The sequence below is a fragment of the Carassius auratus genome, chromosome 42 (assembly GCF_003368295.1).
Source record: "Carassius auratus strain Wakin chromosome 42, ASM336829v1, whole genome shotgun sequence".
NCBI lineage: Eukaryota > Metazoa > Chordata > Actinopteri > Cypriniformes > Cyprinidae > Carassius > Carassius auratus.
Window position 1 is genome coordinate 11,703,802 of NC_039284.1, and position 27,969 is coordinate 11,731,770.

Here is a 27,969-nt window from a genome sequence, read left to right on the forward strand (position 1 = left end):
CCAACAGTCAGTGTTTGTCCCTGAAGAAGGTAGTTGTTAAGATGCCCGCTTCAACACAAAGGCGACGAGGATGACAAATGGAAATCAAATCCGACAAAAACAACGAAAGAGACTAGGCCTATTGGCATAGAATTTAGAAGCGGCGCCTTCGTTCTCTAGGATCTAAATTTATATGAAAATAATTCATGCTCCATGCTAAATACATCATTTACCTTACATGAACTTTGAATTGTTTTTTTTTTTTTTGTTTTTTTTACGGTTTTCTTTTTCTTTACAGAACCCATGCAACACGATTTGGAAAATCCTGCTGGCTACATTGCTTAAATTAAGAAAGGAAAATGGTCTAGTGTTACTTTTATACAGTGTTTATCCTGACCGGATGAAATTGCTTATTACATCATGAGGGTTAGAAAAAACAAACAAACAAACAAACAAATGAACATACACAAAACAACTCCACAGTCAATATTTTCTGCTGTTAAAATAAACTTGGCAGGTATTGTAGCTTTAGCTCAAGAGTTTTCATTTTCAATGTGCCGAAGAAAGAGTTTCACCATCCACTATCGGTTTAGATGGAAAATATCGCTCAATTAGATTGCTCAGAAAAAAAACGGGGGCAGTTTTGAGAGACTTATTGATAAATGTAATCACTTTTTTGACTCCAAAAAGCACTTTGACAAAAGTTTATGGCTTTACTCTCATCCCAGTGAACTATGATTCATACGAGCCAAACGACAACTACAGACAGGAGTGTTTTCCACACAATGCTGCTGGTCTTCTTTAACGGCCAGAGCATCAGGGGGAAGTGACATCACAGAAACTGCTTGAGGATTGTCTTTGGCACTGCCCTGTGCTTCTAAAACATTGATATTACACCGGAGATTACTATAACCCATAATTATCACTAACTTGAGAACTACTCTGGAAACTCAATTTGCTGTCATGTTTTTAAAAGATTAGTTCACCCCCAAATTTTTCTTTTGTCATCATTTATTCACTCTTATGTTGTTCCTAAACTATAAGACCTTCGGAACACAAATAAAGATAATTTTAATTAAATCTGAGAGATTTCTCTCCCATTGAAAATCTATTCATGCTTCAAAACATTAAGATCTAAATTAATCAAGCAGTTTAATCCAGGTCTTTTGAAGAAAAAAAAACAAGAGCAAACCTCATTGGTTCTTGCAGAAGCTCAAATGTATTGGCATGATGCCGGAATGAACCTCATTGGTTCTTGAGCTTCCGTGACCAAAATAGTTCGCTCAGTGTTTGTATTTGAATAAAAGCATCATATAAAGAAATCATGTCTCTTCAGAAGACTTGGATCAAATCACTTCATTCACATGGATTAATTTTTTGTTCTCTTTATGAACATTGGTTGACTAGATTTTCAATTGAGGGACAGAACTCTTTCAGATTTTAATTTCATGGGTAAAAATCCTTTGCATTCCAAACGAAAGTGTGATGGTTTTGTAATGAAATGAAGGTGAGTAAATGATGACAGAATTTTCATTTTGGGATGAGCTATTCCTTTATCTACTGTATGACAATGGAGCAGGGCATATTTTACTATCGCTATATTTCTATCAGTCGAATGAAACTTGCTGGATATCTTAAAAAAAGGGAATGCTATGGCTTCAATCTCCATAGATTACAAACAGAAATCACAATAAAACAAACTAAAAGTTAACCCTCAGGAAAATGTTACCTATTAGGATAGGAAAACAAAGTGATTGTTGATATTGCCACAAATCAGTAGAATTCACCTGATGTCCTGGAAAAAAAAATAGTAAATTCTATTAAAAGTGATGTTTTTTTTTCTCTCTCTCTTTTTAATAGTCAGTTTATTATTTTTGCTCTTTCTGCCCCTTTGCCGTCCGGTTGGTGATATTGTTCAAACAAGCCCTGACTCCCGCCAAATGAAGCAGAGATCCGGCCGCCTCCTTCATCTCCTCGTCATCGCTTTCTGGAGGCTTCTCCGTGCGCCTCTTTTTGAGAGGAAGAGTGTCACTGGCCACTCTCTGTTTGACTTTTGTCAAATGTTGCCGTTTCTTGTGCTGGGCCAGAGCGAGGGCGTCTACGGACCACTCCTTTGGCTCCTTCTTGATTTTGCTCTTGTCGTCTTCCTCGGCATCGGCCTCGTCCAACTCGCTTCCGTCGCAGTGGAGATCTTCTCCGACATCCGAGCTGGAAGATTTGGCAAAACTGTAGGTGTGGTCCTCCTTGGGGTCAATGCTGACCAGTGAAGAGTTACGGGTTGGCTCGTCATCACTGGTTAATCTGTATCCGAGTACTGACCTATTAACACAGACGAGAGATGCATTAGTGCACGTGCACACATGCTGTTCCTGTCCCTGAGTAAAACAAATGAACTACATGGGCTTACTGTGTAATTATTTTATGGAGCTGCATGTAATTATGCTACCATAGTAATTAATTATAATAATATGTTTAACACGGACACTCTGGACTGATGTTTTGAAGTTTTTTGCACAGATGGCAACAACCTCTGGAACACATGAATAAATTCATCCCATTTGGTATTATATAAAATTAGTAAATCTAAATCACAAAACCTGTCAAGATTATCCCTAGGTAATAGTAAAAAAAAAAAAAAAATTGTTAAATATAAACTACCATTCAAAATTCTGGGGTTGTAAGATTTTTTTATGTTTCTGAAAAAGACTCTTATGCTCACCAATGATTCGTTAATTTAACCAAAAATGCAGTAAAAACACTAATATTGTGAAATATTATTACAATTTAAAATAACTGCTTTCTATAGTAATATATTTAAAAATCTCATTTATTCCTGTGATGGCAAAACTGAATTTTCAGCATCATTACTCTAGTCTTCAGTCATATATATATATATATATATATATATATATAGAGAGAGAGAGAGAGAGAGAGAGAGAGAGAGAGAGAGAGAGAGAGAGAGAGAGTTTTGATTGTATGGTTAAATGTGGTAACTACAACTGTTAACACATATCATATTTTTTTTTCATGTGTTATGTGATAAACACTGCAGCCTTCAAGTGCCTCATCATTAAATATTAAAAACAATTAAACATTTGTCTCTGAAACACACTTGAGCTTTCTTTGAAGCACCTCTTCAGCTGGCCAACATCAACACTGAAAAGCATATTAATTCGTGAATTACAAAACTCTCCACTTTTTGGTAAAATAATATGATGCAAAATGGCAAATAAAGCTAGTTTAACTATGTTTAAGCCTCAGAAACATTAATGAAGTGTCTTTTAAGTGATGCCTGTTTTGTGCTTCTGGTCAGTTTATACAGCAGCAGCTCTGAGTGACAAAGAACATCCAGCCGCGCTTCGCAGAATCACTGCAGAAACGCGAAAACTCCCTCTGTGCTTCGAAAAATAATCCTAAGAGCTTTTCCACTTCCTGCCTCATATGTGCATTTATGACTCATAAATTATAGTCACAGCACAGCAGGCTAAAGAAACTGTTTCAATAATTAATTCCTAAATGCAGTGTCACTCATTTTAAAGAGGCTGAGATAGTTATCATGTCTAGGCCTTTGTTTCATTCTAATAAAATAATAAATCTTACTGGGGAAAAAATAAACCTGGGTCATATTTCACCACAAATACTGGAGGAATAAACAAAAAATATATATTTTAGCACCATTAAGACATTATCTTCATGAGTGTATCATTCATATCGTGTTCCTGTAGCTCAATTGGTAGAGCACTGTGCCAAAAATTATATACACACACACACACACACACACACACACACACACACACACACACACACTGTATATACTAGGGGTACAACTTTTTCACGGTTTGGATTATTTCAATGTTTTAGAGTCGGTATGGTTCGTTATATGCTATGTTTATGGGGAAAAAACCTTTCAAATAAAAAAAAAATAATAATATTCTAACTACAAGCAACAGCACAAATAAATCCAATATAGTAAAGATACAAATTAAATAAACAGTGATTTTTTTGGTAGGTTTGGCATTAGATTTTAGCTACAGAAATTGAATAAAGTGATCAAATGTAAAACAGCATTGCATATTGGACTGTATCAATTAAATATTTAAGAGTCTTCAACTCCTAAATATTTTATGTAATTCTCGTTAGTTACTGTATATACAAAAAACATTTTTTTTCATTTATGCTGATTTAAATAAAAAGATGATTCTAAAGTATTTTTTTTGTTTTTCAGAAAGACGTTTCGGCAGTTGAACAATCGGTATGTTGTTAAACAGTAATACAATCCACTGAAAACAATGTCTCATTTTCATTCCTGTCAAAAATGTAATTAGGCCTATATGATGTTGGCACATAATGCACACCCCTCTGTTTTTATTTGGTGATTCTTTGGAGTTTACACTTTTTCGAGCACTATGTTCTAATTCCGTTCTTACATTACATTGAGATTACATCATTACATCTTACATTGAGATGCAGCAGAGCTTGTAATGCTTGTAATGTATGATTTCGTGACCAGGCCAGACCAAGAGCCCAATTACCTTCGGCTGACGGGACATTTTGTGTAGATTTTGAAGTGCACTGGCACTAGCATGCAGTACCTGAGGGGCGGCCTGTTTCTGAGCCCCAACTTATGAATGTTTCACGGCAAGACAGTCAGTCTGTGTGTTTGGTCATGCCATTAAAAAACTTAGCGTTTGTGATCATTATTCAGGTCACATCATGCATGCAAGAGTGGGGCCTAAGCCCGGATAAGACTTTGCGCTGATGACTGCAATGACCTGCTCTGATCTAATGAAATGTGAGGAACAGAGAAGCCAGACTTCAGGGAGTCAGAGGGAGAGATCAGATATGGGTCAAAGCACTGCAGGGTAAGCATGGTTCTGATATGCTGATAAACCTGTCAATCATGTAATGGGCTCAAAGTGACCTGAGGGACAGGACTGACCTGACAGCGGCTGTCCTGCTGACAATGGGGTTGATGGGAAGGGGTCGGATTCCTGGGAAGAGGCCCTGGCTCATCATTCGAGCTCCGTTCTGGATCACTCCCTGAGGGACTGGAGAGAGAACACAGATAAGGTAAGTTAATGCAAATGCTACCTAAAAGCATATAGCAGCCAAAATACACAATTTAAACAATCCTGCTATGTATTATAGCAGACATGTACTGTAATCCATTTAAAAGCACCACACCATGTTAAACAATTAGAAATCAGTTTAAAATGTTTGGATGAAATTCCCCTCTGGTTTCAAATTGGCTCGAACAGGCAAGGGCTGTTTTAAAGGACTAGTTTAAATATATTAGGCTGGCTTTTGCAACTTTGACCCCTAAATAGTGCACAAAAGCAAACAATCTTCATTTTTCTAAGAGTGAAAATATTGTCAAGTTTTCCAAACCCACTGGATGATTATAGCTTTTCTAGTTCATTTATAATAATGAAAATAACCCATAGAAGGTCGGGTCTCGAAAATTTGTCACATGATTTTACAGGGAATTTGTTTATTTGATTGATTGATTGCATTGATCTCTCTCTCTCTCTCTCTCTCTCTATATATATATATATATATATATATATATATATATATATACACACACACATACACACACACTATGTGCAATATATAATAATAAAACAAAAGTAAAATGATATATATATATATATATATATATATATATATATATATATATATATAAACATTTATTTTACAAATACATATATTTATTAACAAATATATATTTTTATTATTATTATTTATTAGATAGCTTTTTGATGGAGATCACACTCAGTATCCAATCAAACATTTTTGCATCCGAGAGCAGCGTCCTCTTAATGAGGTTTAAACAGGGTTGAACCTGCAGTCAAACAGACGTAATGTCTGCTGTCCCTCTCTCAGTCAAAGTATGAGGCAACATAAAGCTCCATCTGGAAAATGAACCTGGACTCTTAGCAGATGGCGAACACAAAAAAAGGACAAAATAACCATCCATTCAGATTCCAGCACACTGATTTGGCTATTAGGCAGGAGCATTGTTGCCTAGGCAACTGGTCCCCTATGCATGCCATAGTTGCGGAACTCAACTAGGTGACAGTGAGTGGAACATCTGGGCTGGCTGGGTGCCCTCTTCACCCGCCTCTCCGCCCTGAGGGAACACACTGCCATAACAAGGTGAAGCGATGCCCTGTGACAGAGGCCGTCCCAGCTAACTCAGTGCACAATGAGAATTGACAGAGATGTGCGGCTCTCCACCAATTAGCGTGGATGGGCTAGCAAACTGAATGGCTAATGATCTCGGCCCATTTTAGGTGGTTCATGTCGAGCCATCCATCCAGGCATCAGAAACAACAGCAGGACACAAAAGCAGATCATATTCACAGTGCAGCCACATCAGGAAGAAAGCCAGTGAGGCTTTTGTGCCCGGGGATGTTCCCTCTTTTATGTGGATGAGAGCTGTTAAACAAAGGCGAAAAAGTGTTAGCTGGCTCAATAGAAAAGAAATCTAGATCTGCAATGGCAATGAATGGCTTCACGTTAGCACCAATGACCGAGATTTTCGATGTGGCATTATGTGCGGATAATGCTGCATTTAACAGCAGGTAATAAATAAAGTACCACGGATGGTGACTTCCAGGAAGCTCGGCATACACGCAACACTGTGCAAACATCAGCTGTGATTCAGCGGCGTTTCGGTCACGCTGATGCCCAGGGGAAGGTGGCCCGGCGCTCTCACAGGGGCAATGCAGAGGCAGTCAGTGCACAAATGATATCAGACTGTTAGTACGCTCTCTCTCTCGGCCTTCCCCTCAAGCACATTAATGTCAGTGGCAGCGACCCAATTGCACAATTCTGTATTGAAAAGTCAGTTTCTCTCTAATTCCCTCTTTAACAACTGTATTCTGACAGGGGACAGCTGAGTTGGGTATCAACATCAACCTTTTTATGTCTTGTAAACTTAAAACTTTGATGTATTCTGCATTGTTACTCCAACTAACTAAAACTAAAAGAAAACATTAAGAAAACGTTTGATACTTGAAATAAAATGAAGTTTCAGTTAAATTAAATATATATATTTTTATTTTTTTTATTTCAGCTAGTTAATAATGATCTAACATGACTACAGAAATTAATAATAAATGAACAAAGCACACAACAAAATTACTAAAACTTTTAACTAAAATGAAAACACCAAATTTCTAAAATAAAAACGAATATATTAAGAAATATTTCAATGGTACTAAAATAACGCTGCTGCAAATTAAGCTGACAAGAAGTTGACAAAGTTACAAAAATACATAAAAAAAGAGAATTATCACAAACCAGTCAAGTTTTGCATTAAACAGCGGAAACATATAACATCATGCATAAAGACGCCTTAAGACATTTTCTTCTTGTTAAAATGTTGTTGTTAAAAATCAAAATAGAAGAAAGAAAAAGAAAGAATTTATAAAATAATTAAAATAATCAAGAAAGAAATGCTGAAACCTGTGTATGTTCATGTTTGCCTGGCAATAGTTCTTATTCTGAAACAAATGTAAAGTACTCAAGTTTTCAGCACCAGCCTTTGCCATTTTTACCCACCAGGGGGAGTCATTCACAACAAAGCAGATGTCTAACGGAGCACATAGTCCACTCTTTCCATGCAATTCCATATTACAATATCAAAGTGCATAAAAAAAAACCTTAAAATTCATTCTACTAAATAATAAACCCTAAAAGCCCCTCATCACTAAATGCGAGTAAATCAAGCCTGAATTTTCATTTTTGCGTGAACTATCCCTTTAATACCTGATTTACAACTCCTTCACATGAAATTTCACAGCAGTCAGTCTGTAGATGAGCCGTCCTGACAGGACTCCTCCTTGGGCAAACTACACACTCATTAAGAAGTACCTTAAAAACGCTTCTTATACAAAGAGTTTCAGGACGAGAGTGCTTTTGGCCATTGTTTTCTCACAATACAGCTGGGGGCTGCGTGATTCGTACATTCGGGCCTATGACACGCACCACTGCTTCTGTAGAGCGAGCGCTTCTCTTCTCACAAAAGCCTAACAGCAGGGACTCCACGTCCTCTCAAGAATCAGCCTGCACACATGGGCTCTATGGCCACTGGGCTTCCTTCTGTATAAACACCAGTGGAGGAGGAGGAGGAGGAGGAGGTGTACTGAAGGTGTACTTGTGTTCCTGTGGCTCAGTGGTAGAGCACTGCGTTAGCAGACAAAAAGGTTGTGGTAAATAAATGTATAACCTGAATGCACTCTAAGTCACTTTGGATAAAAGCGTCTGATAAATTCATAAATGTAAATGTAAATTAAAGAGTTTTTGTATTCAACTGGCACACTTTCGTATGAGCAGGTTCAAGTAAGCAAGGTCAGAGGCCGTACTGAATGACAGACTAAAAGCCTGACTTGCTATGAAAACATTTTACAGCTTCATGGTTAATGTACCATCAACACAAAGACCAATACAAAAAGAGCAGTGTTTATACATGTATTAGTATTTATCCAGCATGATATTCTGAGATGATTTTCAATAAAAATGAACGTCAATAGTCTTTCAACTACAAGCGGTGATGTCGTCATCTCATATGCAATGCTCCCAAATATTTAACCATCCAAACATATATGACTTTCTTTCTTCTGTGGAACACAAAAGGAAATATTTTGAAGAATGATCACTTTCATTTTTTTAAATAATGAAAGCAAGAAAGCATGCATAAATAATAATAAAAAAGTAAATAAAGAATAATTAATTAAAAAACAAACACATTAGAAGTTCCATAATAGTAATATGATTTATGATTTCAGACTTTGAACTATAAAAGTACATTTTTCAAAACAATTTTAGATAATTTAATTAAAAAAAAAAAAAAAAAAATATATATATATATATATATATATATATATATATATATATATATATATTATATTAATATTATAATTGACTTAAATTTAACCATTTTAATGTAAATTCTGAAGTAATTGCTTTAAATTGATTTCAATGAGTAAAAAGGAATCCAGATTAACACCAGCAAGACTTAAATGGTGACTACAGCTTTGTAAAAATGCACCAGAGAAACAAGCATTTACATGCCTGCTCATTTCATCTAATACTGCATCTGCTGGAATCACTCCTCTGGGGTATAATGAGAGAGACGCAGTGAGAAAAGAGATAAAGACAGATAAACACATAGACAGACACTGAAAGGAAGAGTAAAGCCGATGACAAATTCCCTGTACTGTAAACTTGGCACCTGCTGTTGTGCAATAAAGCCCATGCATTTAGCTTAATTCTTCTCCCAGATGAACTATAGGAAGTATATTGGATTTGAGGGGATCGGTTTTCAGCTCAAATATTTGCAGCGTGATAAATGTCTGCATTAGCCAGAATTAAAAGGAAGGAAAAGTCAAGTGATGCACTGCTATCTTGAGGCACTGAGGCAGGAATAACAGAGCAAAGTGATGCCGGCGTCTTAAACAATTCTCCTGCATGCTACAGAGAGCACTCGGCTGTGTTGATGGATTTGCGGATGGTTATGAGAAGTCCTTCTCCCGTCACGTCTAAATAAAAGCTTCAACACACACTTGCGAGATGGCTAGCGTATACATCTCACATACAAAGCCTTGAGAGACAGAAACAGAGTTCAACAGAAGATGCCTTTTTGTTCATTGAGCCACAGTGAATGCCACGCCACCGAACCGAATCCAAACAAAATGCCGTTTAAGGATATCATTTCAGGAGGAGTTGCTGTCAGTACACTGGCAGAAATCGAAGGGCCCTTTGTAGGTCACACAGTGACAAGGGACCTCCTTAGGGACTAATCTCCCGTTCGCTGCTTCACAACTATTTACCAGACTGCCACGGTGACCGAGACTGATATCTGAGTGTTCACATCTCACTCAGATCCTGCCTTTCGCCACTGTGACCAGGAGCAAGGTCAGGCCGAAAAGATAAGCAGCACACAGGGTCTCAACGTTAAGCAACGCTCCTACTGACAGAAGGCAGATGCGAGTAAACGAATGCTCTTTTTAAGTCAGCGCCGGCTGCGTTAAACAGAGGCAGGCGGGATGCCAGCGCATGTTCTGAACGCTCATCGTGTGAGTTCTCCTTTGATTCTCCAGACAAATGAACATGTTCAAGGGCTTGAAACATATTTATTATTCACAGGGTGGAGACCCAGCATTCATTTAAGTGTTAGGTTCTGATGAGATTTTAGCACACGTTGTCGGGTACACAAACTTAGCGTTGACTGTGTCAGGGCCCCGGGGTTAAACATTTTTAAGTCTCTTTTAAGTTTTTACAAATAAACCTGTAGTTGAGGTCAAGTTGAAGTATGCAAGTTGAAAAACAAAATAAATCAAGTCATATAACTATGCTAGGACTGAGATAGTCTACCCAAAAATGGAAATTACGTTATTAACTCCCACATACTGTTCCAAACCTGTAGGAATTTCTTTCTTCTGTAAACACTAAATGAGATATTCTGAAGTATGTTGGTACAAACGGTTTCCATACAACTGAGGTCAATGGGAACCAGAAATTTCTGAATTTTTTGTAACAGAACTCAGAATAATTTTTTTGGGTATAATATGCCTTAAAAAATTAAGGTCACGTCAGAGCTGATAACCTCATGGGCTTGTAGCACCCGTTGGGCTTCTGGCGTCTCGAGTTTGAGTCCCAGCTTGCAGACCTTTGCCAAAGTACATTAAGACGTGAAATTAAACATTTTTGTTTTCTGAAATATTATGTGAAAATAAAATTGCAAATGTGACATTCTTATTAAAAATGCACTTATTTGCACACAGTTTCAGAACAGAAGTGTGAACTGGATAAAGCCAGGTTCAAAAAAATTTGTTTTATTTTGTTGACATTGGAATTAAATGTTTTTACAGAAAGGATTTTTGATAGCTCTTATCGTGAATCAGAAAATACTGCCAAAAGCCATAGAAGATCATTTTCACCATGTTTTTCAGGAATTAAATGTTGTATCAAAGCAGGCAAATTATAATGTATATGAACAAACCCATTTGTAAAAACATTCAGAATACAGATAGGAATAAAACTGTAATGTTTAGTGTATATTTCTGACTCAGAGCAGGAGAAAAAGCTGATTTGGAGAAAATGGCATTTAAAGATGTGTATTATAACAAATCACAAACAGAAGAAGTCCCATAATGCATAAATTGATAAATAATTTTTTTATATATATATTTTCTTTGTGTTAGTCTTAAAACAAAAAAAAGTCACGAAAAGTGATATTTATTTCAACATTGACGAATGCATGAAAAAAGTTTTAGCCTGTAGTGTCTTGCCTTCAAACAATCATTTTTGTTATTGTGGAAAAAAAATTATATCAAAAAAAACTTTTTCCACAATAAAGAATATTTTGTACAATGGGTAGGTTTCATGGAACTATTAAAACCCATGTAGAACCTTTATTTTTAAGAGTGTGAACTAAGTATCTGACTCTATAGTCTTTTTCATGTTGCAATGGCTAAATAGTCGAATCGATAGCATAAATCATCAGATTTGAATCCACAAGAGCAGCCGTCCCAGTTAAGCAATGAGCCATAGTAGAGGAACATCCCACCATCTGGAGGGACTCACAAAACCCCTGCGAAAGGTCAATTACCATTTTTATGATGATGTGGATGGGGATTTGCTTGTTTGCAGCAACATCTAAGTTTAATTGTGCAGTTAATAACACAAAGTGCATTCCCAAAATATGCAAACAGATCCCAGCAATCAGATATCAGAGGCTGAGGGAGGGAAACAGTCTGAGAACGAGACAGAAAAGACAGAGAGGTCCAGAAATACTTGAGAAGTGATTGTTTGAAGGCAAGACACTACAGGCTAAACTTTTTTCATGCATTGGTTGTTTTAGTTTCAGTGGGCAAAATCTATAATACACAGACACACACATCAGAACACTTTTAAATCAGAGTGCTTTTAGAAACTACAACGAACTAAAAACATAAAAACAAAATTTTGGGTGTCCTTTCTTTTCATTTTCTTAAGATTAAAGTGACTTCTGTAGTGGGTCGCCTCAAAGGCGTTGACTCTACTGTACCGCTAAAACTAAGCTTGGAGGCATTCAATGTTACAGTGATGAATAAACACGACGAGCGTGTTTCTGTGGTCCGTGCTGATATGCAGAAACTGCTCTATTGCTGAGAGAAGTCAGTCATTTCCCTCAGGTGCCCGCCTCAGGCCCTGCGGCGGTGCGTAGGCCTCAGGAGTGCTCAGAGATTAAGGGCTTACAGTTGGCACATTAGCTGCTAAATGAATCCTGCTCTGTCACTGGTAACGGGCCACTTAACCGTCGCTAAAGTCCTACTCCACAATCCTAAAAATACCCTTCAACACACTGAAATATGAATTATTATTCGTGCTGTTTTGACCTTTATGCCCCTTTATTGATACGGATAGTGAAAGGAGGGTATTCAATGCAAGGCAAAAGAAGTGAGAATGGCTTCAAGTTTTACAGTCTAATATAAAATATTACAAATAAATTACTTCAGAAATGGTTCGGCAATGTAGTAGTCAAAAAATTTGTCAATAAAAAGAAAATAAAAAATGTTCTGCTTTTTTTTTTATTCTTATTTTTTTTTACAAGTAACCTCTACACAGCTAAAATAAAAATGCAGGCTTTTAGAGCTTTTTATGAATGTTTTAATACATTTTTTTTTAAATGTATTATTTTATTACTATTGTACATAAAACAACAAAAAAATATTTAGATGCATTTTTTATGCACTCACAATACTACACAATTTTAACAAAACAAAGTAAAAAATAAAACAGATACTGTTACTTATGTAATAGCATTAATAAACGGTTTAAAATAAACAGATTTTTGTACAGTATTTAACAATAAATCCAATTGCTGTAATCTCATATATTTTAACTAACTGAATACTGCTTGCCATATTTAAACAATACAATATTTAAACAAACTTTTTAACTGAATAAGTTTTTTTTCCATAATGAACAGATTTCTGTTGATTCTAAGTAATTAGAATAAAATAATTTTTGAAAATATGAATTAAATTAGTGCTTTCATGTTTATATATGTATGACTGTCCAAATTTTTTGAAACATTTATATGTAATTCAAATACATTAATCGTAAATTTAGGCCTTAATATTTTTTGTCTTTATTAATATTTTTTATGTCCTAACAGGGAAGAAACTGCTTCAGCAAATTCATCACCAAAAGTATATCTAGATCCAAAACACACATACACACTTGGGTGGGCAAATTAGCCAACCATCAGTACTCCGAATCAGCTCAGTTCTTGTTTTGAGTGTGGGGTGTTAAGTTACCCAGCGGTACCCCACAGGAGGGAGTTGTGTTGTTTTCTCTCTTTGCTTTGGTGCATGTCGATACATGCTAGTGGAGCGTGAAAAGCCGCTGCTACAACAGCGTCCACTCAAACAGTTCTTCTTCTCCCCCTTCTGTCTTTAAATCCCCAAACAAGGATTGTGGGCGTTGTGGCGGAGCCAAACACACATCAGCCGAATGAGATCAAACACTACGGTGGCACTCGGCGCGTGTGGACACCAGTCAGTCTCGCCCCCTCTGGGACACGCCCTTCTCGTAATGACCCTGTCCCCATGCTGCCCTCCACAACCCGGCAGATAAGCCACTAGCGTCTGTGTGTTTTATCAGCCTCTAATGGTCTCTGCACGCATGAGTAGAGCTTAAAACAGTAGAGCGCGCTTGTTCTGTCCTCCCCCCTCTGCTAGCCCTGCTAAACACAAATACACACATGCCGGACAATCCTCTCCCTCACGTCTGTAAAAGGGTAGTCCACCCACTCTCAATGATATGTCACGGAATGCCACTCTCACATGTCATTCCGAACCCCTTCCGATGCTTTTGCTTCCACAGATGACAAAAGGAGATGTTTAGCAGGATGCTCAAGCTGCTTTAAACTTAAACTGAATACGAGCGATCAGAGGCTATCAAGCTCCAACAATGACAAAAAGCACCATAACAGTAGTTGATATGCGAGTTGTGCACTAGATTTTAAGTTTGTGTGTAAAGAACAGACAAAAAAATATTTTTTTTAGTATGTGAAAATCTTAAGAATTAAGAATTTTGCTGATTTTAATTTCATACATTACTATTTGGCATTCTATCTGGCAAAATATAAATTTTATATCCAATATTATAAATTAATGAGTTTTGATTATGAAATTGTCACAGAGCTACTACCATAGTAAACTTACTGAACCATTTAAAGCTTGTTAAACACATTTATGGAGAAGACATGCATGACAAGCTATTGATCACCTTCAAGGACACATATATGGTACAAGACATTTTGTCCAAAAATACAACGAACCATATATGGAGCATTATGAAACAGCTTCAGGCATATTTATATATATCAGTGTGAAACCGACATTCTGGTGTTACCTTTGGCAAACCATAACTCGACTTTGTTGTTTGATCAATAAAGTCTACTGGCTTCAAAACCTTCAAAACATCCATTGGTGAGCAAGTGATGAAATACTACATTTTTATGAATAACTAACTCATTTACATCATGGATGGCCTGTGTCAATAAATGTTTAGTCAATTTAAATTTTTTAGTGAATTATTCCTAGTGAGGGTCAGTATGATGGTTTCACGGAATATGACCATATTTATCTTTTTTTTCCATGCATGACCGAGTGTAAACCACATTTTCTACTTCTTGAGAGAGGAAATAGGTTACTGCAGTGTTCGACTTCGAATGCCCCATTATATACTGTCATAATGAAGGAATATTGTAGAAAAATTCCACTCTAAATAGTGACAAAACGCAGCCCAAAAATACAGGTTAACCTCATTTATAATCGCGACATGATAAAATTAACATGCATATACAGTAGATGCATGTTGAGCAGCTATGGTGGTTTTTGCTTTATTACTTTTTTGTCTCATGCAGCGCACTGCCTGCATCTGAGTAACAGGAAAAACAAAACAAATAGTGCATATTAACAGACAAACTATGCTCATATTTGTAATTCCAAACAGTCAGTAAGCAACAGGTGCTTGGAAACATGTTTTGCACTCATTTATTGACGAGTCGTCTGCGGTACGGCCAGCTGAAAGTGATGCTTCTCTGCCGCTCACTGCACAGAACAGACACCGCGAGAGAGGACACTGCACCGGGAGAGTTAGACCTTGCGCTCGCGGGGAAGCACTGGCGACATCTTCCAACTGAATCATAGCTAAGGTTTATCCAAAAAAGTCAGTATAAAAAAGCCGCTAAAAGCGTAGAGGGTTGCTAAATCTAGCGCTGAAGTCACACTCGTGTCTGAGGCGCAGGAGCTGAAGGCAGCAGCCGGTGGATGTGTGTGGTGGTCTCTGATCTATAACAGAGAACATTTATAGATCAGTGGTGGTGGTCAGTGGATATTGTGGACGAGTTCTTCTGTGTCGTCATGTTCTACTAGTTCTACAGCTTCAGTTTCGGATCTTTATACAGCCGTGTCCTCGCCACAGTGCAACAGTGAAAAGAGACCCCTCTCAGACAAGTTCCGAACATTATTTAAACTACACCGGTATTGCGGTATTTAAAAAATGTATATCATCATAAAAATAAACACTTGTATACGGTATGAACCGGTATACCATCCAGCATTAATTATTCCTTTAATTTTGCTTTGGAGCTTGACAGCTCCGGGTCACAATTCATCTTTTGTATTCTACAGAAGAAGGGAAGTCATACAGGTGGTGAGTAAATACCAGAAGTTTCATTTTTGGGTGAACTATCCCTATAAACTAGTTTTACCAATGCCCACAATGCAATGCGGAAAATAAAGAGCTGTCAGGCACAGACCTTCCCTCCTGTTTTTTATTTTTGGCTTTGCACTGTAAAATGGCCCGGTGTGTTGAGATAAATAATAAATAATTAAACGGCTCTTTAAGATGTCTTAGTAAGCTCTTCAGCACCATGCACTATGTAAGATCTCCGGATGTCTTCCTTCCTCTCACTTCCCTTCGCTCCCCTGGCCAGGGCTTGCTGTAGCCATGGCAACCGCTCACATTTCACACACTTGAGAACAGTTTATCATGCAACGGCCGAGGCTAAAACAGGAAATAGCTGTCTTTGCTTAGTCGTGGCTTTCAGAAGCATGTTTACAGCCAGTAATAGAAGCCAGACACACGGTGGCGACTATAAATGTGGACGCTGACATAACACATATTATAATACGCAGACCCTGACTTCAGAGTGTATTTATAGAAGTTACTGTGAGGAAGCAGAGAAATTAGGACACACTTTATATAACAGGGACAAAAACGCATTTTTGTAAATGACTTGTAGAGCCAGACTGCTCTCAGGTCAGCAGATTGTGTGCTTTACTGAATGACGGTCATACTCAAACCCACTTCCCACTGATCCCAGAGCCCTCGTGAGCAGTTAGAGAGAGCACTAGAGTTACTAAGTGAACCCGAGAGATGTGCCCAGATAAGATCTTGAAGCCAGGGATGGTTTATTTGTTTTGGCATTTTCAGTAAAGTGGACATAAAACAGAGCAAGACATTTTTTGAAGGGCATGTCAATGTAGCAGCACAATGCGCTACACGCGTTTCATCTCTGATAATGCACACGCAATATCCACACAAATCTTTCCAGGCACACCTCCGTAAAAGAGCCGTTTAACCACAGTGTATGGTTGAAAATAAAGACATTTGCTCTCCTATCCCAAATGTGCAACAAAAGGGCCATTTGGAATTCCTGAGGACACAGAGGTGCTGATAGTGATCAAGGCCGATATGTGTATACATTGGGGTTTAGCTGACTGTCGCACTTTTAGTACAGTCGGTAGCTGCAATCTGCTGATTGGTCAGTTTGAATAACAACTGATCCTTCACAGGGAGCTTGACTGACAGGTGATCTGACCAATCATAATGTCGAATCAGCTATTTCGGCAGACAAACAAACCAGACAAGAGAGTAGATTAATGTCAGTGGACTTAAACTTGAAAAATGGTGTGTATGTTGTCTTTCCGACTTTTTTGGTGTTAATGTTTATTTTGTGCTTTAAGTAAAAATGTAAAACGTATCGTTCCTCTATGCTCCGCTATGTATTATTCCTCGGCGAGAACACGATGTGTGGCATGAAAGCAGCATGGCTTGTCAGACGTATCAACAGTAGCTAAGGCGGGTGAGTCTTTGCTCTTATCACTTTTTTTCCACTGGTGCAATCCTTTCTCTGGCTCTCTTCTCGGGTCTCTGAACTCTGTTTCTCCCTCGCTCATGTAACATTCTACATTAATGCACGGTACAATTAACTGTATGTGTTTTTTTATTCTCCATCTATTTTGAAAACCAGTTTGAATATAACCATAATGAATAGCTGTTATTAAGCCATTTCAATTACAGGTGCATCTCAATAAATTAGAATGTCGTGGGAAAATTCATTTATTTCAGTAATTCGACTCAAATTGTGAAACTCAAAATTCAATGCACATAGACTGAAGTAGTTTAAGTTCTTTTAATTGTGATGATTTTGGCTCACATTTAACATAAACCCACCAATTCATCTCAACAAATTAGAATATGGTGACATGCCAATCAGCAAATCATCTCAAAACATTTTCAAAGGTTTCCTGAGCCTTCAAAATGGTCTCTAAGTTTGGTTCACTAGGCTACACTTTCTTGGGTAAGACTGCTGATCTGACAGTTGTCCAGAAGACAATCATTGACACCCTTCACAAGGAGGGTAAGCCACAAACATTCATTGCCAAAGAAGCTGGCTGTTCACAGAGTGCTGTATCCAAGCATGTTAACAGAAAGTTGAGTTGAATGATTTGGTGATACTCTTTTTGGAATTCTGTAAAAAGAACAGCATTTATTCAATTTATGATTAAAATCTTTTGAACCAAGTCTTTACTATCACTTGTCTTTCCTGAATAAAAGTATTAATTTCTTACAGTTTTAATTATATTTCACAATATTTCTGTTTTTACTGTATTTTATTTATTAAATAAAAGTAGCCTCTATAATCAGAAAAGTCTTCTTTCAAAAAAAAAAAAAAAAACAAAACAAAAAAAAAAACACTGAAGTGCTACCAATTGCAATACAATATAGTCACACAACAGCAACACTCTCTCACATATTTTGCTATTCTTACTGAGCTTATTTCCATTGTTGGTATACGTGGCAGTGGGTGATAATACACAATAAATTTACATTTTTATACCATCAAGCTTCTAATGTTTCTTTAGTCATTCTGCAATCCTAGAGCCTGAACCACTGAAGTGAAAGCACTTTTACAGCGGGACGGTAGAGCTGTAGGATGGTGATTGTTAACTGTGGACAGCTTTACAATAGCAGCTTTCAATAAACTTTACACATTCCACAGAGCAATTAGCATGAACCATGCCACTTGATGATTTCAATTTGCTCAGTAAGACGCAACACCCACAAACCTCCGTCTGAGAGACGGGCAAGATAACAATGCAGAGAACAGACACTCTGCCGCCAGTCTCAGAGATGAGTGCTCGATGTATCTGGGAGCCCAAAAAGTTTTCTCCTGATTAATATTTCTAGTTCTGTCCTATCTGCTTTCTGTCAGTCTCCCTGTTATTTTTCTCTTTCCCAAATGGGAAAACTGAATTGATGAGGAAAAAAAAGGATTTGGAGGAGATGACCAACACATAATTAGTGGCTGCTTGCTAAGGTAAACATCACTATTCTTATTGTTCAGTCATAATAATTTTTCAAAACCCCTAACACTAAGCTGTAAGCTTCGTCCTGAACTGTTATATTCAGGAAAGAAACCTCAAATTGTCCAGCTTGTTGAGGAGGGAAGCACTACTACAAACGCCAGAACACCACAGCAATCACATAACAATATGCTAAAAAAAAAAAAACACTCCAAACAACTTAGCAACCATCCAAAACACTGCAGAAACCAACCAGGATACCTCGACAACACTTAGCAACCTTTCAAACATTCTAAGAACACCATTGTAATCACCCAGGATACCTTAGCAACCACAACATCCTCAGAACACCTTAGCAACCACAACATCCTCAGAACACCTTAGCAACCACAACATCCTCAGAACACCTTAGCAACCACAGAGCAACTCTAAAGAACACTCAGAACAACATGGCACTTCCCAAAACCACCATGGCAACCTTCGAGGATACCTTAGGAACCTCCTAACACCCTAGCAACCAAACAAAAACTGCTGTATTCTACCAAAGTATATTAATAAGTTCAAAATATTCAGCTGATTTTAGAAGAGTGGAAATGTCCTGGATGAGGCATTCAAGGCATTTTTTAAGCATTTTTTCTTTCTTTCTCTCTGTCACTTCATTTTATTGTCTACACTAGCCTGACAAAAATGGAGATTTATTCTTGTTTCGGCTGAGTCATACAGACACAATGCCTTCCTTCCTCGGTGGGAGTGGGAGAAGGAGATGGAGGAAAGATGGGATGGAAAGAGGGAAAGATGGAAAGATAGACAGACCTCAGGTAAAATACAAAATAATAATAATGCTAATAATCTGACCCAAAGGCAGTCAGTGTCTATTCGGAGTCAATATATTCTCTACAAAGAGAGATAAATGACTCATGTCATTCTAAAATTGTCCTTGCACTCACCCTCTGTGAAATGGTGAGGGACATATGCACCACCAGTTCTTGTTTAGGACTTATTTTAGGACATTTTTACTGCTTGATAAATATAAGCAGCACAGTACAAAGTTCAATGTGCTCATCGTCTCATAATTAGGATCTTAAGTAGATAAACTTAAATTCTGCTTTGCATGTCAAATCTGACTGGACGTAAATTATTACTAATTAACATTACTTATTTTATTCTAACTTGTTGTAATACTTCTAAAATATTTTCAGGATTTAATAAAATATTGGATTCCCAGATTTGAATGGAAACCCCACTGTGTATTTACATTTATACAGTATGTTTAATGTTGGCTGGGACCTTGTGAAATGATGAGAAAAGGGTTCCCCAGACATTTCTCCCAGATGCTGGAAGGCAAGTAGCTTTTAGAATGGACCCCCCACCGTTAGCCGGGGTGGCATCAGAGGCAGAGATGAATACATTTCAGTGTGACTTCTTAGTAACTCATCTGACTCATGTAGGTTCAAAGCAGCCGCTGTAGTAAAGAATGAAAGAATGTCTGAAATGAGAATTTATGCATCCACCTCTAGAGAAGACAGGTAATGTCACCGGCATGACAACACAGCACTCTATTGTGCTCTCTTTGCACCCCTTCTCTCTATGCTCCTCGCATTCTTTCAACTAATTCAAAGAGAGGAAGAAATGCAGAACAATTATGACACAGCAGCTATTTATCAACTGTGAAATCTGAGGAATGGCAGGTGAACTGAGCACAAGGAACATTTTCAGCCTGATCCCCTGAAGCAAAGCCTCAAGCCAACAGACACTCTCCTACAATCTTTCATTACTGCTTATTACATGAAGAAAACACATTCAGTTTTCTACAGTAAGCATGCATTTCTGAAGAATCCAGAAGAGATTTTCAAAAGTAGCCATGTGTTCTGATAAAACAAACTGTTCTGCGAGTTAAAATGTTGACAAAGTCGGGCTACATTTGCATTATCTAGGTCTGTTAGCCCACAAAATGCATTTAGGTTACATTGTAAAAAATATTATTGTTTGACGTAGGCATACTGTTTATATATATATATATATATATATATATATATATATATATATATATATATATTTAATCAATTTTATTGAAAACAGTAAATCGTATTAAAATGTAAAATAATTGATCTTGAGAGAAAAAAAACAATTCAATTAAGCTCAAATTGTATTTAACGTGGATTATACCATTAAAATGCATATGGTTGTGATGTCACATTTATCGAATTAGATAACTGATAACCCTAATGACACTGCAGTAAGGGAACACTAAGCAATGATGAAAGGATGGAAAGTGCACAAACACAAACACAGACATGAAAGTACATACATTCTCATGTTACCAGACGTGACTACATTTTCAAAACACGGCTCAGTTTTGTCACGTCCATTTCGATATAACTCTCGAAGAACAAAGAGGAGATAAAAGAGGAAACGTGCAAGGCTGCAAGGCAGGCAGGAGACAGCGCTCTCGTTCCAGCGCACACTTGCTGGCGTTGAGAATAATAAGGTCTGAAAAGTATTACTGAAAGAGTTCCACAGCTCCGTCCAATCCTGACAGCCTTTCTTCTCAGAGAGATGAGTCTTACTGTAATTCATCAGAACTCAAAAACAAAAGTACGTTTTAATGTGCTGCTTGCATGATGAATACATTCGGAATGCGGAAAGAGAGTTTTAGCAATTTTGGTTCATTTACTTTTAAGGTGTGACATTTATCTGCATTTCTTTGCCGCCTTCAAACAGTGGATGTGACCAATATGTATGCACTTCCAATGCATATGTCACAGCTCATCAAGGATGTTTTGGGTCCTGATCCTATTGGTCCGGAATGATTTAATGGAATCATAAAGTGAAATTTACTATAACAACCCAAAGACCACAGGGAGTCACAAAGAGGGGAAACGTGCACGGATAACTGGGACATCTACTCAAGACTTCCTTCATCTTTATTGTTAATGTCATGCCTCATAAAAAAACGGACCTCTTCCTAGTAAATGTGTGCACCTAAAATCATGCAACTTGATGAAATAACCACTCGGTGACCTCCCAGAAAAACCTGGAAATGATAGAAAGCACACGAGCAGCCACACAAACCAAGAAACACCTAGCAAACACCCTAGCATTATGAGGGATTTTCACAAATATGTAAAAAGTTATAAATCACTGAGCCTCCTTTCACCAATTCAGCAACAGAAGCAGAATTTGTGTTCTACAGCATTTCTAAACACAGCCACAGCCTTCTAAAGGCTTTGAACTTCAGAGGCGCTACTCAACGTGAAGAGGCTGGAGAAAAAAAAACAGGAAAGAGTAAAAGAGAGGAAAGAGGGGGGTTTATTTGGATCGTTTTTCATGGAGTGTCAAAAGGGCTTCCACAATCACCAAATCAATCCCGACCTACTGGTAACTGTGCGAGAGGTGAGAGGTGCTTAGCTGTGAGAGAGTGTGAGAAAATAACAGCAAGAGAGAGAGAGACAGAAACTGAAGGAGTAAATCTCACTGGTAATCCCTTACTAAATAGTTCGTAGAACTTCTTGGTCTTTGTGCAGTTCTGTGCTTGTCTTTTCCGTCAGTAAAAAAGTCTGTTAAAATCCAATAAGAGGGCTGGATATGGACCACTTGTCACAGTGCTGCAATACAAATCTCTAGTGTGCAGGATCAGTACACATTTTACACAATTTACCACAAGCTACCTGCACTTGAAAATAAGAAAATGATTTGACACTTTTTAATCAAATTAAATATATAAATACATACTTACACCAGCATTGATAAGTTTGATGTCAGTAAGTTGTTGTTTTAAATTTCTGTACTTTATGCCACAAGGATGCATTAATTCCCATTATCTTCTCACATAAAATCAATATTTTTTTGTCTATTTATTTATTTGCATACATAGTCTTGTTTAATCAAACTTCCCATCACATTATGGCCTTAAAATGGGATGCAGATGCAGAAATTCCAGCTGACTTTAACGACACATGTCGACTATCTGTGTTCGCACTCGCTTAAAATTTATGGCAAGTTAAGAAGTTTCTAGTAGACTTCAAAGAAAGCCATTTTGAAATTAAATGACCTCTGGGCTGCCATGACTGACAATGTGCCAGTGATCGACCCGTCACCAAAGCCAAAGTCAAAAGACCAGCAGCTAGTCCATCCAGTGACTTCACTGCAAATCTTCATCTCAGAGAGTATAAGACCACACGCACACACAAAAAAAAACCTCAATATTTTAGACTTGTACTTTAGAGTGATAAGACAGTCAATCATGGTCCACAATAAATATCAAACAGCTCATTTGCCTGTCACTCCCTCAAACATCATCTCCACACACAGTCTGGAGTGTCATTTCCCAAGATCCTCGGAGACATAATCCAGAGCTCTGTGCCATTTCGACTATTTAGTGAGACACCAGTGCTAGCAGACAAACTGAGAGCAATTCATTCCACTGCTCATACACCACACATCAGCTTTTGTAAGAAAAACAAAATGCTAAATCTTCTTGAAAAGTGTTATCTCTGAAATGAAGCCGGCTCGCACTTCTTCTCCTGCCTTTGAATTCACTTCACATCCATCTTTTTCATAAAAAGGCTTATTTAGTCTTAATAACTTACTTGCCTTTTAAAACTTCCTCTAAAACGGATAATCATATCAAGCAGGCATCTTAGATCTAATTGATGTTTCAATGGCTACGCAACAACCAGGGCCTTGACAAGCAGAAGAAAACTTCGCTTTAATGTTCAAAGGCATACAGTATCTGAGAAAGAAGGATGGCGAAGGGCGCAGTACGTGCAACACGAGTTAGTGTGCACTAGCACTTCAGAGCTCAGCAGACGTCCCTCCTACAAATATGGCAGCCGCTGCAGGTGTATCGCTGTCGCCTCCCCACGCGTCAGATAATGTCACAGCCACAAAACACACAGTTAACTGCCAATTATTTTGAGCAAGTTGCTGCCTGCACAGCACCTCTATGTAGCGCTCAAATGCCACTCTTCGAGAGGGTGTGTTGTGATTTTCTCTGTCATATAAGCGTGTTTAAGAGGGTGATGATGTATAACCGACTATACATTCGCATTCATCAGATACTCATTATGGTGCAGGGGTTTATGTAACTGAACACACACACACACACAAAAAGCTAAGTAATGATCAGGCTGTGAGTGAGCAACTAGAGTTGCTCTGCTGTGTTGATGTAGGTGGTGGATGTCTCTTGGGCTTTGGACTGCCGTGAGCGTCACTCTTGCACCTTGGATGAGAAACATATTTATAATAACAGCTCTCGCACCGCACTTCCATTAGTGTACCGCTTTAAATGCCACCAGGTTAATTAAATCTCTGATTACTATGATTCACACGCATGAGTCTCATCAAAGAAATGCATGTGGAGGGATCCAGCACATACTAAGGAGAGATTTGAACAAGGAAACTTTCAGGACAAGAATATCAAGTATATCAGGAAGATGGACCATGCGCTGTGAAACAAACCAAGCCATCGGTCAATGTCTTTAGAGCTTGGCGAGAATTAATTTCCAGTCAAATTAAATATAGATCACATCTTAGGCACACTAAAAGCAAATTCATTTAGGTGTCTAAAGAACCGCTTCTGGGCATGTCAATAAGTCAACCACTTGTAACATTGGGCCACAGTAGGCATTGGTCTTATACTGGATAAAACTGTTAAGAGGTGGATTAGTTCAATAGCATAAACTGTGACCAAACTGTGCTTTGCGCTCATGAACCAGCCATGTGATTCTGATTTTGCATAACTTCCTGTCCTCTACCCACCATCTCTATCAATAGAAAGCAGCAAAATTCACATGCAACAAATAGGAAGTCTACTATCTTTAAAAACATTACTTACTGCTATTGCATTGAATAAATGAACTAATAATGTTATAACTGTTATCGTTAACATTTACTCTCCGAGTGCTGGGATGAAGATACCCAGGAAAAGTGCACAACAAGCCGTCCAATCCTCTGCCTGCTGAGGCTAATGAGTGTAATAAGGCTTTCATTGCAGCCATTATTAAAATAAGCAAGGAAACAGCCACGGGGTCTAGTTTTAAAAGGTTTGCTATCGTAGATTTAACTTTAAAAGGGTTCTTGTGTACAAAACAATTTGTTTTAAGGCATGCACCAAGCATTAACCCTGTACGAATCAGAATCAGAAAGAATTTTATTACCAAGTTTTTTTTTAATGATACAGATTTTTGTATAATGGGGGAATATTTTAAATACTACCCTTATTTTTTATAGAAGATATTCAGATTTGAAGCAGCTCGTTTTTAACCAGGGCAAACAAATCAAATAATCACCCACCCAGCTTATTCCTTTATGACCTAGTCATGCACATAAATATGAGCCTTTTGCTGAAGAAAAGGCTCATCTAAAGAGCATGCAAATAAACCAAGAACCCTTCTTGTAATAGAACTGATGTGGGTAAAAATGAACAAAGCGCACTTGTCAGTGGAACAAACAACACATTAAGGACAAAATGGTTCAAAGCATGTCAATATGGTAAGACACGTCACTCTACCTTGTAGCAGGACCCCCCTTGTTTTTTCTGTAAAAGGGACTTCCTGGCCAAATTGGAGGACTGGACATACTGTAAAGAAAACACAGTGGAGAGAATGATGAGAAAGTGACACAAACAGATGATGTACAACTGACAGATGGACTGCGATCCTGAAAAACAGACAGCGAAATGGCACGAAAGATATTTTAAGAGATAAAAGGTGCCAAAAGAGAAAGCAAGAGTGAAACAGACAGAGAGCGCATGTACACATTCACAAAGGAATACCATGGTGAGCGTAGCCACTTTTTATGTTGATACTGTAAAATCATAAATTGATACAGGATTCAAGTTATGAGATCATGTTATCACAGTTTTACATTAATAACATTAACGAATGCAGCTAGAGTGGGTGCCATCAGAATGTTCAAACAGTTGGTTAAACCATCACAATAATCCATAAGTAATCCACATGACTCCAGTCTATCAATTACCAAACTATAAAGTGAAAAGCTGTATGTTTGCAACAAACAGATCCAGGTGATTTAACTCTAAACCATTTGTTCTGCCCAAAACATAAGTCCTACATCCATAAGGTTTCCTCAAGTGAAAAAGCCCCTGATGACATTTCGCATATATTTATATCTATATTTATATCCGATATATTTATATCTGTGCATATTTCACTCCCGATTCAGACGAGACATTTGACATTAAAGACATCTTAATGATGGATTTCTTTCTTCACTTCACAAAACCTTAATTGATGGACTGGAGTTGCGTGGATTACTGTGATTTTTACTGTGATCAGCTCATTCTGATGGCACCCATTTACTGCAGAGGATCCACTGGATACATTTCTCCAAATGAGTGAGTACATTTTCAGCAAATTTTCATTTTGAGGTGAACCATTCCTTCACGTATTATTATAAGATGAATTTCAAAACAACTTTTCTAGAGAGTTTTACCATGTGATTTATCGGCTGAAGGAGCAACAGTAATAGGTAAAGCTAATTAAATAATCAATTCTAGAAATATATTTAAAAAAATCCAATAGAAAATCTAAATCTAATTTAAAAAAAATCCAAAATTAGTCAACCTTTTATTAGCAACTAGTAACTTTGATATTTTAAAGTAAACTTTGGGTACAACGGCAGAACATGAGGAGGGTTGGAGGCTTATACAATGTTGAGACTTGACTATGCAGCAACTCCTTCAAATTGAGCCCTCATAGCTTTAATCATTACTTTCTAGTCCTGAGATGACAGGCCGGCTCAGGTGATGGAGCTTCACAGCGGGAGACACTTCAGCTGAACTACACACCCACAACTGGTGGGACCTTTTTTTGGGAACAAATGAACGGAGCGATCTGGTAAACCATGTTAATGCTCTGTGCTGTCACTCAGGCAGGAAAATTGGAAGGTTTTTTTTTTGTTGTTGTTTTTTTTTTTTATCTGTATTACTGGTTTAAAAAAATGCCTGAAAACAGACATTTGAATATACCTGCGATGAACAGGGGGAAAAAAGCAAGTTACTGTGCTGGCTGTGAGAAATGAAACCAGACTTCAGGACTGCTCACATATAATAGCTATTGATTTTTCCTGGTGGTTGGAAAAGGAGGTCAACAGGCCCTTCATGAAAAGAAGTGATGGTATGAGGCAGGATGTGTGTACGAACTCAAACGCTATCTATGTCAGGGTCACCGAAACAAAACATCATACTCAAATTAACATTAGTATAATAAATTAAACAATATATGGTAAATTTAATACGTATTTGATAATTAAATGTAACCATTATTGTATTAACATAAAATGTTGAGAAATAAAAAATAACAAAGCAATATTATATACATTATAACAATATAGTAACACATTTTATTACAAAAAATATTGAATAATTATTATTACTAAATGTGTTATATAATTTTTTTTATTTAATTTATAATTTCTATAAATAAAATTTACATTTATTTCAAATATATATAAATGTATAATAAATAAAACAAACAATATAAAATAAATGATAAAAAAATGTAAAAGATAAACTATTATAAGTGTTTGCAACTGTATGTAAACTGTAACGTTATGAATGTTATCCAAATGTACTACATGAAAACATTTGTAAAGATTTAAGAGTGCTTCAAATATGATCAAACTTAATTAAGTCATGAATTTTCTCTTAATCTTTTTCATCTCCTCTAATGATTCGCATTCCCAGACACTGATCATCTGTGACAGCAAATATGAATTTCCTGACCTTTTGATTAGTGAAGTATTGGTCTATTGGAGCATGGTTTCACATTTAGCAGTATTTCAAAATGTTTTTTCCACATCTCTGTTTCCTGACAGTCCCTACTGATCTGAATATTTTTGCTTCAAAAGGTTACAAAATATTTTTTCGTGGATTAGCTGATTAGTTGCGATCAATTACCTTCTTGTGTACGATTCCTCGCTCAGTGCGAGCTTCACAAATCTAATCAGGAGCAGTCTAATCTTCGATTTAGCCCTCGATCCACTTTCTGCTTCCCTGTAGATTCAGTATGTGTAGACATTGGCTCTGTCGCCTTCCCCTTCTTAATCTTCTTAGAGTATATTAACTAATTGAGAATTAGAACAAACAGAGGTGGCACAGGGCTTTGAGCACATTTGTCTACATGTTGTATTTAAAAGCCTAAGACTGCGGGTTGACAGGGCTGTTTTGGCTCTGGACCTCTCCTGATGAAGGAGCGCTCTACGGTGCATGGCATCTCCAATCGTCGAGAGGCCGTGTGCCAAGGTGAATAAACACAGCACTGCCACTTCACATTTGCTAATCTCCACAGGGCTGTCAGACTTCAGGTATCTG

General features: G+C 37.4%; 1 protein-coding gene across 1 annotated transcript in view; it reads right to left on the reverse strand.

Moving 5' to 3' along the window:
• Positions 1-247: 247 nt before the first annotated feature.
• The window catches only part of LOC113060658 (forkhead box protein N3-like), a 56,147-nt gene continuing 28,425 nt past the window's right edge, over positions 248-27,969 (reverse strand). The window contains exons 4-6 of the mRNA XM_026229767.1: positions 25,147-25,215; positions 4,919-5,027; positions 248-2,298 (exon numbers count right to left, since the gene is read on the reverse strand). Of these exons, the coding sequence (XP_026085552.1) occupies positions 2,269-2,298; positions 4,919-5,027; positions 25,147-25,215 (208 nt within the window). The 3' untranslated portion in view covers positions 248-2,268. The remainder of the gene's footprint in view (positions 2,299-4,918; positions 5,028-25,146; positions 25,216-27,969) is intronic.